The 15346-nt window shown below is 43.6% G+C and overlaps 1 protein-coding gene across 1 annotated transcript in view; it reads right to left on the bottom strand.

Annotated features, from left to right (window-relative positions):
- pask (PAS domain containing serine/threonine kinase) overlaps nucleotides 1-15346 on the bottom strand; it is a 70681-nt gene that overhangs the window by 38248 nt on the left and 17087 nt on the right. Inside the window, exons 9-12 of the mRNA XM_073040601.1 lie at nucleotides 11896-12058; nucleotides 9505-9597; nucleotides 1743-1911; nucleotides 578-687 (exon numbers count right to left, since the gene is read on the bottom strand). Of these exons, the coding sequence (XP_072896702.1) occupies nucleotides 578-687; nucleotides 1743-1911; nucleotides 9505-9597; nucleotides 11896-12058 (535 nt within the window). The remainder of the gene's footprint in view (nucleotides 1-577; nucleotides 688-1742; nucleotides 1912-9504; nucleotides 9598-11895; nucleotides 12059-15346) is intronic.

Genomic DNA, 15346 nt, shown 5'->3' with positions numbered 1-15346 from the left:
TTCCTTCCAGATGGGTTTATCTGAGCACTTAACCCGGCAGAAGTAATTGCTACATGGCTTTCTTCGTAGCCAATGTGTTGCTCATTGTGGTTTTCAGAAGGCATACGAGGTGTATAGAAGACCTGTTGCCATGAAGTTTCATCATTAGTTATGTCTACTCCACTACATTTACTTGGAGGACAATTACGATGCATGATTTTATCTTCCTCAGGTTTCAGGGGAATTCTGCATGTATATGTCGCACCTCCAGGTAACTTTTCATCCAGGGTTGGAGTCCCTGGGGAATCGCAGATATTGACATACTGTTGAACAAAATTGCCATTTTGATTTGAAAAGGGTGATTTATCTCCTGACATACTGGTTTGGCGACTGCATATTGACAGAAGTGGGTTTAGAACAGAAGAACTTGGATGTGTACCCACTCCTTCATGACAGGATACTGTAAAAGCCTCAGAGACTGGACAATGTTGACACACAGCAACAGAGCACAGTGGCACAGTCAAGTCCCTTGAAACCAAATGTTCCTTGGTCTCCTCACTATTTACTCCTTCACTTTGAGATACACATCTGCCTGTACCTTTTGAACCAGCTGCCATAATAGATGATGACAAGAGAATGCGGTTTTCTTTTACGGGTTGAAGCTGGTTAGTCAGGATAATCATTTCATTTGTGTCATCACTCTCTGGCCTGAAATGACAAATTGCAATATGAATGGGTGCATATGTAGAACAATAGCATTACCTTAACATTGAAATTGTCATTCAACATTGTAATGTTTAATAAAATGATGAGTGGAAAATTTCACAAAGCCATTGACCTAATTTGACTGGTTGTGTGTGGAGGGTTAAAATTTTCCCTTTGACTGCTGCAAATAAACAATGTATCCAAATGCTTCTGATAGAATCATAACTGCATAAAATGGTATCTGCACAGAAGGAAATGAACATTCATCCCACAAAAATAGATGCTCTCAACTGTCTTGCTGGTAGTAAGGGCTGCTTCGAAGTTAATGAAGTACCAAAGTGCTCTTAAATAAAAGAAATACATCATACAAACCTGGGAAACTGCATTCCTTTCCCAGGCCATACTACATTTAGTTTCATAATAACTGCCAACAAAATTTAAGAGAATAAAGCTCTGACATTTATCCTCAAACCCAACCATCTGAATTTGCAAACTCCTAGAAAATTTACACATCTATAGTCGATCCATGAAAATACTTCAATCGATGTATACAGAATGATCAACATATAGATTTACTTTTCTAACCTAGCATAATTCAATATTCTTCAAATTTAATTTTTTGAAAATAAACTAAAAAGTAACTTAAATGTATTGACAATATTCAGTTTTCTCATTTCAACTTAGCTGAGGATCATTAATTGTATATAACTAGAACGAGCATCACTATTAGTTTCACCACAGCATTGAAGGAGCTCTCCGTTTCTGGAGTCCATACTGTGGTTGTAGCACTGATTGCCAAATTTAGCATTCCAGTTCTCCACTTCACTTCGCATAATCATTTCCCATAACCCACTTCCCCTCTGTAAAGCTACAAAAATATCAGTGACTTTAAAATACTCCTAATTTGTCATTAAATGAGACATAAATTATTTCAGAAGCTTAAGATGAACAGGTAATCTTATGTGGTTGACTGTATTAAACTAAATCCAGAAATGCCATTAACTTTTTACAATCTTGGCTTTACAGTGAGTTTTTGCTCACACATCAGATCCTTTTACCTTTTGAAAAGAGTCGAGGTGACTTTTGGAGAAGACATGGTGGAAGAAAGGCTACCATCATTATTTTGCCTTGAAGTGATTCCAGTAAATATTGGGACACTTGGTCCTGTACCACAGTGCTTTTCTTGTTTTAGAAGAGCTTGATTTCCAGGAGCAAACTGGCTTGGATCTAAATTAGAAACCATACATTGCACGAACTAAAAATATAATTCTAGTTTAACAGCACACAAAACGATTGTTCCTTTTACAGTTAAGAGCCCAAGTCAAAGCCGATAACAAATATTTACTTCCTGATGTAACCCATGTACATTTATTTTACATTGTGAAAATATTCCTTAAAAAAGACAATGCAATCATATATAGTTCCTATTTTGTTAGTTAACCTGTGCAAACTAGTTTACCTGTGATAATATCCATTAGAATATATCAAATAATGCTCATGAGAGAATTGTGTTGCCATTGAGAACTACACTGCATTTAAGAAACAATAGATGACCAGAGTACATTTTTCATATCAGGGACACCAACAACGCATAAAAGCATCCAGGTAGAGTCAACAGGTTCAGTTATTGTTCAAACCAAACATCGAAATGGAGAAAAAATGTGATCCAAGTGAACTCAACAATTGGTGCCAGATGGTGTGGTTTGAGTATCAGAAACTGCTGATTGCCTGGGATTCTCACATACAACCATCTCCAGAATTTGCAGAGGATGGTGCAAAAAAAAACATCCAGTTATCAACAGTTTTGTGGGTGAAAGCAGCTTGTTAACGAGAGGTCATAGAATGGCTGGATTGGTCAGAAGGGAAAGGGGGCAGTAACTCAAACACCCACGCTTTACAACTCTGAATGTACAGCATGTCAAATCCTGAAGTGGATGGGTTACAGCAGGAGAAGATCACACCGAGATCCACTCCTGTATCTAATAATAGAGTTTAGATTTAAACAATTCTTTGGGTACTTAATGAGTAATATATTTTATACTCAATTAAAAAGAAAGAACTTGCACTACTCCTTTCACAACTTGTAAATGCCCAAGTCCTTTGCATACAATGAAAAACTTTTTGAAGGTAACTATTGGAACGTAGAAGTGGAACGACTAATTTGCATGCAGCAAGATTGAACTGAAAGCAATGCAATAAATCCAGATTGCATGCTTTTAATCATATTGGTAAGGGATATATATCAGGGAAGCTCTAAAGAGAACTCAATTCCTCTTATTATGCTGGATATATTTACATGCACCTGGATGCCTGAGTTTAATACCTCATCCAAAAGACAGTTTGGCATTCCCTTAGAACAGCACCAATGTGTTATCCTTGGGCTTTCTTAGAAGGGAGCTTGAAGCCACAACCATTCCACTCACAACTGAGTACACAAAAGAGTTCTCATGGCTGAATTTATTTATTTTTTAAACAAAATTTTTATTTTTTTTTTAATAAAGAGAACATAGTATAAAGGAGAATTGTGCAGTGCATAACAAATGTATCAAATGTACAATTCACATTTATGGAAGAAATGCACCCATTGTACAAACATTATCACCCCCCCTCCCAGTCCCCAACTCCAAGCCATCAATGCATTGGCAATAAGGGTTAAACAGAACCTTTGTCCCCACAAAGTTGCATTGGTATAGAGAAGGTGTATTTTTCTAATACATGGGCTGTTGTATGATAACAAATATCAGTCCGAAGAGTTTTACCGGGAAAATGCTGGAGGTCAGGGATTTACGTACTGAGGAAAGGGAGAGAGAATGGACCTTTAGTCTGGCTGGGAATTTTGAAAACATTCAAGAAAGGGTCCCCATGTGGCGACCCACTTCCCAGCGCACTCGAACCGGCTCACAAAGCGGCGCACGCCGGCATTGAGGCCGGTCGCAAAAAGGGCGCCAAGCCTACTTCACCAGCAAGGGGAAAAGTCCGCGTGCGGGACGGGACTGTGAATACAGCATTCCTGCCTGGGGAGGGCGGGATCAGGAAGGCTTTAAAGCGAGGCCGCGAAGTTTGAATAAAGCTCTTTTTGCAACTGCAGCTCACCGACTCTGTCGTTATTTCAGTGCTGCGTGTAACACACCGCTACAATTGGTGACCCCGACGGCCCAAACGATATTTGGGCAGAAGATGACCGACGCTGCATCTGTTCATGCAGTTTTGTTAAAACTGCCAAGCTTCTGGACGCTGCGACCTCACCTATGGTTCCAGCAAGCAGAGGCCCAATTCCACATTTGGCAGATAACCTCGGATGCTACACGTTACTACTGCATGGTGAGCTCCCTCGACCAAGAAACAGCGGCCCAGGTTGAGGAGTTCATACAGTCGCCCCCAGCGAACAGCAAATACACATAATTCAAAGCCTTGCTCATAAGGGCTTTCGGACTCTCACGGCGTGAGCGAGCTGCCCGCTTACTGCACCTGGATGGTTTGGGAGACAAGCCGCCGTCGGCTTTGATGAACGAGATGCTCTCCCCGGCTGGAGGTCACAAGCCCTGCCTCATGTTTGAGCAGGCGTTCCTAGAGCAGCTGCCCGAGGACATATGCTTGCTGCTGTCCGACGCGGATTTCAGCGACCCCTGGAAGGTGGCGGCCCGGGCGGATGTACTGTGGAAAGCCAAGAAGGAGAGTGGGGCATCCGTCGCACAGATCACCAGGTCACGCTCCCAGCAGCAAACCAGACCAGGTCCAGCCGCAGAGCCCGCTAACCCCAGAGGCAGGAGTGAGGAAGCCAACAAACAATGGTGCTTCTACCACCAGCAGTGGGGCACAGAAGCCCGCCGCTGTAGCCCGCCCTGCAAGTTCCCGGGAAATGCCAGGGCCAGCCGCCATTGATGGCTACGGCAGCTGGCCATCGGGATAGCCTCCTGTATGTCTGGGTCAAGCGGTCGGGATGCCGCTTTTTGGTCAATACCGGAGCCGAGATCAGCGTCTTACCTCCAACAAGTTACGACACCCGCAACAGTGCACCAGGTCCCACCCTGAGGTCCGCGAACGGCAGCACAGCAAGGACCGTACGGTGCGACTACAGTTCGGCTCCAGCCGGTTCACGTGGGAATTCACACTGGCTGCCGTAGCCCAACTGCTCCTGGGAGCAGATTTTTTGCGGGCTCACAGCCTACTGGTCGACCTGCCAAGGAAGAGACTGGTCCACGCCGAGACCTTTCAAACGTTCTCCCTGGGTGAAGCCCAGTTGCCAGCCCCACACCTAGACTCCATCACGCTGTCCGACAACGACTTCACCAGAGTCCTGGCAGATTTCCCATTGGTTCTGGCACCGCAGTTCACAGCAGCCATGCCCAGACACGGCGTACAGCAACACATCCCGACACAAGGACCACCCCTCCATGCCCAAGCTCGAAGGCTTTCCCCAGACAAGCTCTGACTGGCGAAGGAGGAGTTCAAGAGGATGGAGGAATTGGGGATCATACGGTGGTCCGACAGCCCATGGGCCTCCCCCATGCACATGATGCCCAAAGCAACAGGGGGCTGGAGACCATGCGGCGACTACCGCAGGCTGAACGAGGCTACAACACCGGACCGCTACCCTGTGCTACACATTCAGGACTTTGCAGCAAACCTGCACGGCGCACGGATCTTCTCCAAGGTAGACCTCGTCCGGGGATACCATCAAATCCAGAAGCATCCGGACGACGTCCCCAAAATGGCACTCATCACCCCTTTCGGCCTTTTCAAGTTCCTCCGCACGCCGTTCAGCTTAAAGAATGCCGCACAGACGTTTCAGCGGTTAATGGACGCGGTGGACGCGACCTGGACTTCACTTTCATCTATTTGGACGACATCCTCATAGCCAGCAGTAGTCGTCAGGAGCATCTGTCCCACCTCCGTCAACTCTACGCCCGATTGAGTGAATAGGGCCTGACAATCAACCTGCCCAAATGCCAGTTCGGGCTCGACACCATCAACTTCCTGGGTCACAGGATTAGTACAGACAGGTCAACCCCTCTGCCCGCCAAGGTAGACGCGGTCCGCCATTTTCCCCGACCCAACACAATCAAAGGCCTGCAGGAATTCGTGGGTATGGTGAATTTCTACTACCGCTTCCTCCTTTCAGCTGCCCGGATCATGCGCCCCCTGTTCGCCCTGATGTCCGGTAAGGGCAAGGACATTACCTGGGACGAGGAGTCCGCCGCCGCTTTCATTAAAACCAAAGAAGCCTTAGCAAACGCCGCTATGCTAGTGCACCCCAGAATGGACGTCCCTACCATCCTCACAGTGGACGCATCTAACACAGCAGTCGGTGGAGTGCTGGAACAACTCATCGAGGGTCGCTGGCAACCCCTGGTGTTTTTCAGCAAACACCTACGACCACCCGAGCTCAAATACAGTGCTTTCGACCAGGAACTGTTGGCGCTATACCTGGCAATCCGGCATTTCAGGTACTTCTTAGAAGGTAGGCTTTTCACCACGTTCACGGACCATAAACCGCTTACCTTTGCGTTCACGAAAGCATTCGACCCCTGGTCGTCCCGCTAGCAGCGACATCTGTCCTACATCTCCGAATACACCACGAATGTCCGGCATGTCTCGGGAAAGGACAATGTCGTGGCGGACGCCCTCTCCCGCCCTAACATCCAAGCCCTGTTCCGGGGGTTGACTATGAAGCACTGGCGGAGGCGTAGCAGGCAGATGAGGAGATCCCTAGTTACAGGACTGCAGTCTCCGGTTTGCAGCTCCAGGACCTCCCCGTAGGCCCAGGTGAGAGGACCCTACTCTGTGACATCACCACCGGCCAACCCCGCCCCGTCGTTCCGGCAGCCTGGCGGCGACACATTTTCAACTCCATTCACAACTTAGCGCACCCCTCCATCAGGACAACCGTCCGGATGGTGGCCAACAGGTTCATTTGGCACGGACTCCGCAAGCAGGTCAGTGAATGGGCCAAAACGTGCATGCACTGCCAAATAGCCAAGGTGCAGCGGCACACCAAAGCTCTGCCGCAGCAGTTCCACCCCACCCACCGGCGTTTCGACCACATTCATGTGGATATTGTGGGCCCCTTGCCAGTGTCGCGAGGAGCGCGGCACTTCCTGACTATCGTGGACCGGTTCACAAGATGGCCAGAGGCGGTCCCGCTCGCTGACACCACCTCCGAATCTTGAGCCCGGGCACTGATCGCCACCTGGGTATCTCGCTTTGGTGTACCAGCCCACATTACCTCCGACAGAGGCACCCAGTTCACCTCCAGCCTGTGGTCAGCTATGGCCAGCCTTTTGGGGACACAGCTGCACTATGCAACTGCTTACCACCCACAGTCGAACGGCCTGGTGGAGCGTTTCCACCGTCACCTGAAGTCGGCTCTCATGGCCCGCCTCAAAGGGCCTAACTGGGTGGACGAGCTTCCTTGGGTCCTGCTCGAAATCTGCATGGCGCCCAAAGAAGATCTGCACACCTCGTCGGCCGAGTTGGTGTACGGCGCACCCCTGGTCGTCCCAGGGGAGTTCATACCAGCCCCAAGGGGGCAAGAGGAAGAACCCGCAGCAGTCCTGTGCAGACTACGTAAGAGGCTCGGTAACCTGGCCCCCATACCCACTTCGCAGCATGGGCAGAACCCGACCTGCGTACTCAAAAAACCTTCAAAACTGTAAGTTCGTTCTTGTATGACGGGGCGGACATCGGGCACCGCTACAGCGGCCCTACGAGGGGCTGTTTACGGTGATCAGAAACAACGGGTCCACATTCGTGCTGGACTTTGGGGGGAAGAGGAGGTTTTCACGGTGGACCGACTCAAACCGGGCCATGTGGACTTGGCGCAGCCGGTCGAGATTCCGGCACCGCGGCGCAGAGGCAGACCTCCCAAACAGGGTCCGGCCCAGACTGTGGACATTGGGGGGTGTATCGCCGGTTCTGGGGGGGGGGGGGGGTTATGTGGCGACCCACTTCCCAGCGCACTCGAACCGGTTCACAAAGCAGCGCGCGCCGGCATTGAGGCCGGTTGCAAAAAGGGCGCCAAGCCTGCTTCACCAGCAAAGGGAAAAGCCCACACGCGGGACGGGACTGTGAATATGCGCCCCCTACAGCATTCCCACCCAGGGAGGGCGGGGTCAGGAAGGCTTTAAAGCGAGGCCGCGAAGTTTGAATAAACCTCTTTTTGCAACTGCAGCTCACCGACTCCGTGTTGTTATTTCAGCGCTGCGTGTAGCACACCGCTACACCCAAACCTTTTGGAATTTCATGTCCGAATTGAGGATTGAATAGTGGATCTTCTCAAGGTGTAGACTGGACATGATGTCCCTGAGCCACTGAGCGTGAGTGGGCGGGGCAGCATCCCTCCACTTGAGCAAAACTGAGCACCTGGCCAATATAGAAGCAAAAGACAGTGTGCGACGTTTAGTCGGAATTCGGTGCACGTCCCCCTCAGTGCCGAAAAGAGCAATCAAAGGATTAGGTTACAGATTGTAATTAAGTATTTGGTATAGAGTTTGGAAGACATCTTTCTAGTATTTTTCCAAACTAGGGCATGTCCAGTACATATGGATAAGGGAAGCCTCACCCCTTTTGCATTTGTCACAGCAGGGATTAACATCTGGGTAAATGTGAGATAATTTAGTTTTAGACATATGGGCCTTGTGTACGACCTTGAACTGTAACAGGTAGTGGTGGGCACATAAAGAGGTTGAGTTAACTAATTTGAGGACTTCATCCCATACCTCATATGACATTGAAAAATTTAAATCTTGCTCCCAAGCAGTTTTAATTTTGGCAAGAGAGGCTCGCCTCAGAGCTGCCAGCTTGTCACAGATAATAGATATTAGTCCTTTGTGTAATGGATTCAAACAGAGAAACATATCAATGACATTTGTGTTGGGTGTCTCAGGGAAGTTTGGTATCAGAGGGTGGATAAAATGTCTAATTTGCAAATATCTAAAGAAATGAGTGTTGGATAGATTAAACTTTGCAGACAGTTGTTCAAATGATGCAAAACAGTTGTCTAAATAAAGATCTTTAAAGCATCTGATGCCCTTTCTGTATCAATCTTGAAATGTTGAATCACGTATAGAAGGCTGGAAGAGATGACTATGTAGAATAGGACTTGAAAGAGAGAAGGCATGAAGACCACTATCCTTTCTGAACTGAGCACACACTCTCAGGGTGTGCCTGATGACAGGATTAGCAATTGTTTTAGACGTACGAAAAAGGGTGTGGATCCAAGAATTGCAGAGATGGAAACATTCTTAGTCGAGTTCAGCTCTGTTGTCACCCATATTGGGCAGTTGGATTGATTATAAAAATGAGAATGAATGTTAGCTGCCCAGTAGTGTAGGTGGAAATTGGGCAGAGCCATGCCCCCAACACTTTTAGATTTTTGAAGATGAACTTTATTCAGTCGGGGACACTTGCTCTTCCATAGGTAGGATGATCTGACTGAGTCTAGCGAGTCAAGAAAGGCTTTAGGAATGAAAATTGCTATGGATTGAAAAAGGTATAAAAATTTAGGAAGGATGTTCATTTTGACAATGTTAATTCGGCCCATCAGGGACATGGACAGGGGTGACCACTGTGCTAGGCTCTGTTTTGTTTGATTTAACAAATTAATAAAGTTACTAAATTTATTTTTGGAAGATAGGTGGGACTGATAAGCTGTATCAAGGTTTTAATATTTTGAATCCCTTAAATACTAATGTAAAAGAAAGTGCTCAAATTTCAAGATACATACAATCCAGAAAATGATTTAGCACATCTAGATTTTACTCCAACATAAAAAGGCCCCTTTCTTTCCTTCCTCCCCCAACCCTAAACAATGGACTGTACCTTTTCTCATTGTGCCAGATACTGCAAGGGGATTATTAGACATCTTGATGTCATTACCAAGCAGGTTTATGCCATTTGCACCATCATGGTCTTCTGTACATATAACCCAAAGAAACAGACCAAAAGATGCACCACAGAGAAAAAAAAAGAGAATATCAGTTTGTAAGGAGCAAAAGCATTTCTATATATTAAAAGTATTAATCTATTGAAAACAAATGAGCAAGAATTTTACACTGTCAGTTATACTTTCTCAGATTCCCAGTGCATGCATTGTACAAGATTCTCAATTGGTGTCAATATATTAAATACACACAAAAAAATCTAACATACATGTCAAAAGCAACAACAATGAACAATACATTTTCTCCATTTAAAACTTATGAATAAAAAGTGATTCTTATCAGAAGATTTTTATTCTGCAGGCACTTCCCCAGTGCAGTTTAGATTTCTGTTGCTGAAATCTGATTAAAGAAAGTTTCAACCTTCGAACACAGACCAGATTCAAAATCCCCAAAAGAATGACTCAAAAGAACAACAGTAGTATTTTTGTGTCACAAAATCTGGAGTTTAAAACTATTTCCAACTCACTACTTTCCACGAAGCCTACATAATGCAATATCAGTTTAACTGAAAGGCAGAATGCCCACACCTACACAGAGCTAATTCTTTATTCAGATGCAAATATTGGACTGTCTTGCATTACAGTACAAGTCTGATTCAACTTGTAGATTTGCCAGATCTTTACTGCACTGTAGTTTACCCAGTATTTGGCCTTACCTTGGATAACAGTATTTACCCTGTTATAAGCCAATCTATTTACAATAGCAAGGGAGGCAATGTTATGAACTGAGATGCACAATAGTATGAAATACAATTCAGGAAAGTTTCTTGACCTGTTTAAAATATGACTCCAGCAAATATTTAGGATCAGATATACTCTCAATTTTGCTGTATTTTTTTCTTTTAGACATATTTGCCTTCCATCAAAATTCTTCAAGCAATGGCCCAGCTCAAAGTTCAAACTAGCTATTTTACTGTAAATAATCATGCATATTTTGCAAAGTATCTTTTGCAGAACATGCTGTTTATTAACTGAAAACAGGGTTCTAATAGCACTTATGTGGAAAAACAGTTAGATAATGGAATAAAATTCTGAATATGGAGCCAAAGGAGTGTTCTTCAAATAATGAAAATAGAATTTCATTACAGAATTCGTGATAAAAATCAGGAAGATTACATGTTGCAAGTCCATCCTCCACAATTAGTCTATAACCGACAAGGAGAATAACACTAACCAATGGCAACAGCAAATACTAAAGACACAGAAAACACTCCCTACCTCGATTTAAACCCCCAACACCTTATAAAAATACAAAACGCTGAAATCCCACTTCCTTTAATGCCCATTACTTTAACCATAAAAATTAACTTGGCTCAATCAAGTTAATGCCTTTAATTTATTAAGGCAGCAGGTTTCCCCAATTAGAAATGTTCACATTTTTTCATTTAGCTTCAAGAAACAATTTATCAGAGAGAAGGAGCTGGTTGTGGATTACAGGAGGAATGGAGATGGGCCAACCACTATTGATATCAATGGATCAGGGGTTGAGAGGGTGAACAGCATCAAGTTCCTTGGCATCCACATCACTGAGGACCTCGCGTGGTCTGTACACACCAGCTGTGTGGTGAAAAAGGCACAACAGCACCTCTTTCACCTCAGACGGTTGAGGAAGTTTGGTATGGGCCCCCAAATCCCAAGAACTTTCTATAGGGGCATAACTGAGAGCATCCTGACTGGCTGCATCCCTGCCTGGCATGGGAACTGTAAATCCCTTAATTGCAGGACTCTGCAGAGAGTGGTGCGGACAGCCTAGTGCATCTGTAGATGTGAACTTCCCATGATTCAGGACATTTACAAGGACAGGTGTGTTAAAAGGGCCCATAGGATCATTGGGGACCCAAGCTATCCCAACCACAATCTATTCCAGCTGCTACCATCCAGGGAGTGGTATCGCAGCATAAAAGCCAGAACCAACAGGCTCTGGGACAGCTTCCTCCACCAGGCCTTCAGACTGATGAACTCACACTGACTTGAGTGTACTCTATATTACATTGACTGTTCTATTTGTTATAAATTATTATAAATTACTATGATTGCACATTGAGATGGAGACGTAAAGATCTTTACTCCTCATGTATGGAATAAAGGATATAAGGAATAAAGTAAATTCACTATAATTATTGCTGTATCTTCTCACTCCTGCATCTAGCTATTATTCCAACTAGTGTACTAATTACAGTAGCAAACCTGGATCAAGGCAATGGCTGCAATTATTTAAATTAGACAGACAAAAATCAAATGAAATTGTCCCATTGTAATGGTCAACATACCTGGCATATTGTCAGATAGCACTGTGTAATTATGGCATGCTCTTTCACTTGCCTCACCATTACAACACACTTCTATTTCATCTTCCAGAGGAGGTAATGGTAGAAAGCCATCATCTATTGGGTCCATGTAGTCATAGAAACCAGGAATTAAAAAGGTAATGTTCTAAAAAAATAAATTCAATCTCAGAACAATTCGAATAGTGTTTTCATTACTATGTGATCATTTAGTATTTATGATCCAAGTTTGTACAGAAATACAATATTCGGGGTTAACATTACTGCCCATTACTGTTTAAAAAAATTAAATTGGAGAACACCAAGCAACTGTCTATAAAGCAGAAACTTTCAGTATAGTAAAACTAGAACTATATCCTGGATTAAAAAAAAACACAATCAGAGCTACAAAGAAATTTCCAGTTGAAATTCTTCAATGAAAATGAAGCTGTTTGTTTTATTATAGTCAAACCTGTATATACACAGGCATAGGAAAAAAATCTATTGAACATGAAGGTAACTAACTTTTTTAAAAAATTTATGCTTATCAATAGAGCTAAATTAAATCAATAGACAATTCAGAATAATAAATATAGGACAGGTTGCAATGATGGTAGAGAATGGTCAAGAGTTAGGCTAGCTTTGGGCTCTATTTCCATGGGGAGGAGAGCTGGGCTTCCTTACCATTTTTTCCCCTCCTCTACATTCACAACTCAAATATAATTTTTCAGGCTAATTTGGTCTTCAGTCAGCAAGATTCCACTAAGTGACCCCAGGCCAACCTCAGAAAATTAAATCAGAAAGGAGGCATGCTCCAATAAAGGGATAATGGGCATGGTATATGTGAATGAATTCATAAGATGTTGAGTTTAGAAGCTAAACAGAAGATTAAGCAGAAACACCAGAAGAGAACATACCAAGAAATGTACTACGGGATATGGTGTGGTACATTACAAGTGCATAGAAAGCATTTAGCCCATCAGGACTGGCAGTTTAAACCACTCTGGTCATCTCCTCTTGAGCTCTCTCATTAACAAGGCATTTTTGCCCACAGAACTGCTGCTCACTGGATGTTTTTTTAAAATTCTTTACACCATTCTTTGTGAACTCTAGAGACTTAATTTTGAGATACTGAAACCACCCTGTCTGGCACCATGGTCAAAGTCACTTAGATCGCACTTATTCCCTATGCTTATGTTTGATCTGAACAACAAATGAACCTCTTGACAATATCTACATGCTTTCATGCAGGCAGTTGCAGCCATGATTAGCTGATTAGATATTTATGTTAATGAGGTGTACAGGTGTACCTAATAAAGTGACCAGAGTGTATTATTTGCAGTTCTGGACAGATAAAACATGAGAAAATAAGATTCACTCTAATACTAGAACTGGTAAAGGACTAAATTAGGAGTTAAATTAATAACAGAATTTAATGATGGTTAAAAAATAATAAAAATAGCTTTGGAAAGGTGAAACATAAGAACAAGTCTGTTGTATGGTGACACAAAGGAAGAATCAATAAGAACGGAACATTTTTCACAGTTATTACGATGCACAGGCATTCTCTCACTTAAGCCTCCATTAGATGGACAGGACCTCAACTGGTTCATCTTATTCACTCCTGATCAGAGAATCACCATCACTGTACAGACAGACATACTTTATTGATCCCGAGGGAAATTGGGTTTTGTTACAGTCTCACCAAGAATAGTGTAGAAATATAGCAATATAACACCATAAATAATTAAATAATAATAAGTAAATTATGCCAAGTGGAAATCAGTCCAGGACCAGCCTATCGGCTCAGGGTGTCTGACACTCCGAGGGAGGAGTTGCAAAGTTTGATGGCCACAGGCAGGAATGACTTCCACCCACCCAGCTACCATCTCCGACAATTGTTCTGAAACCAAACTTAATTGTTTGTAATTTTGATATTACATCTGACTGCTTTAAGCCATGGAAAAATGCCATGAACATTTCTAATATCTGTTCTTCCACACTTTGTTACTTCCTACATGACCTTCCTCAGTCTATGTCCCATAAAACCCAGGTATTCTAACACTAAATGATTATCATGCAAATGAATACAAAAAATTTCCATTCATCTCTCATGCTGTGAATTGAAGATAAGCTGGCCAATAGCAAAATGAGACAAGGCATAAAACTGTCATTTTCTGATACGAGCATTGTGTCACAGAGTTTAGTGCTGGTTCTCATCTTTCACAATTTATGAATGATTTGGAATAAAGGTACCAAAGGCATAGCTGCTACTTCAATAATCAAGGAAGGTGAAGAGACACAAGACGACAAAGAGATACAGACAAGTTAAATGAATGAACAAAGTTGTGGCAAATGAAGTTTATGGGGAAAAAATGAAATTGGTCAGGAAATTAAATTATGAGATTGCATAGCTCTCTTGGTGTCCTTGGATGTTTCTCATATTTCCTTCTGGCATGGGAAACATTTCAGTCAATTCTGTGCTGGCCCTCTTCAGTACCAATTTGACTCTGCCACTCATTTCCCAGTAACTTACATTTTCTCACATAACCATCCACTCTACCCTGATTCGTTCACTGCATACCTGCACCAGGAACAGTCGATTGACCTTCTGGCCAGCATGCCTTTGGGAAACTGAAGCATCTGTAGCAATCCCATGACATCACAGACAACGTGTGTGAATTCCACACATGAAGCCCCAGAACATTGGATTGAACCAGAGTCAATGAAACTCTGGAGCAGTAGCTCTGCCATTAAGCCATAGTTAGCACTGCTGTCTCGCGTTATTTGCAAAAGGGCAAGATGCAGCTGCAGTAATTGGAAAGGCCAACAAAGCATTATTATTGAATATAAAAGTAGACAAGTTATGCTTCAGGTTTTGTAAAGTTTTGATGAGCCCACAGCTAAAGTACATGTACAATTGTAGTCTTCCTAAGGAGGAATGTTAATGCTTAGGAAACACTTAAGAGGAAGTTTACTACACTGGTACAAGGCAATTGTTTCTCAAGGAAAAGCTGGACAGTGTAGGTTTTTATCCACTGAAATTTAAAAGAGTAGGAGCTGCCTCAGTTGCAACATTTAAGGTCCCGAAGGGTCTCAACAGGATTGATACGGACACGGATGTTTCCCCTAGTGGGAGAATGAAGAAACATGGGCTATTATTTAAAATTAAAGGGTTACCTATTTAAGATAGAAATGGAGTACAATTTAAAAAGTACTTTTTTCCAAACGATAGTGGAAACAGTGTTGGAATATTTTTAGGGCAAAGAAAGATGAACAAGGTGATGATAGGTCATCACAAGTCGAAAGAATGGAGAGTTGAGATTACATTCAGTTCAGCAATGCCTTAAATGGCAGAGCCGGTTTGAAGGGAGTGGTCTCCTCTCATGTGAGTGATATATGCCAATAAGTCTATATGCTACATTAGTTTCTGACGAAGGGTCTCGACCCGAAACGT

This window comes from Hemitrygon akajei, chromosome 3 (genome assembly GCF_048418815.1).
Source record: "Hemitrygon akajei chromosome 3, sHemAka1.3, whole genome shotgun sequence".
In the NCBI taxonomy this organism is placed as follows: domain Eukaryota; kingdom Metazoa; phylum Chordata; class Chondrichthyes; order Myliobatiformes; family Dasyatidae; genus Hemitrygon; species Hemitrygon akajei.
The sequence above is the reverse complement of the archived record's forward strand: the minus strand, read 5'-3'. Positions and strand labels throughout refer to the sequence as shown.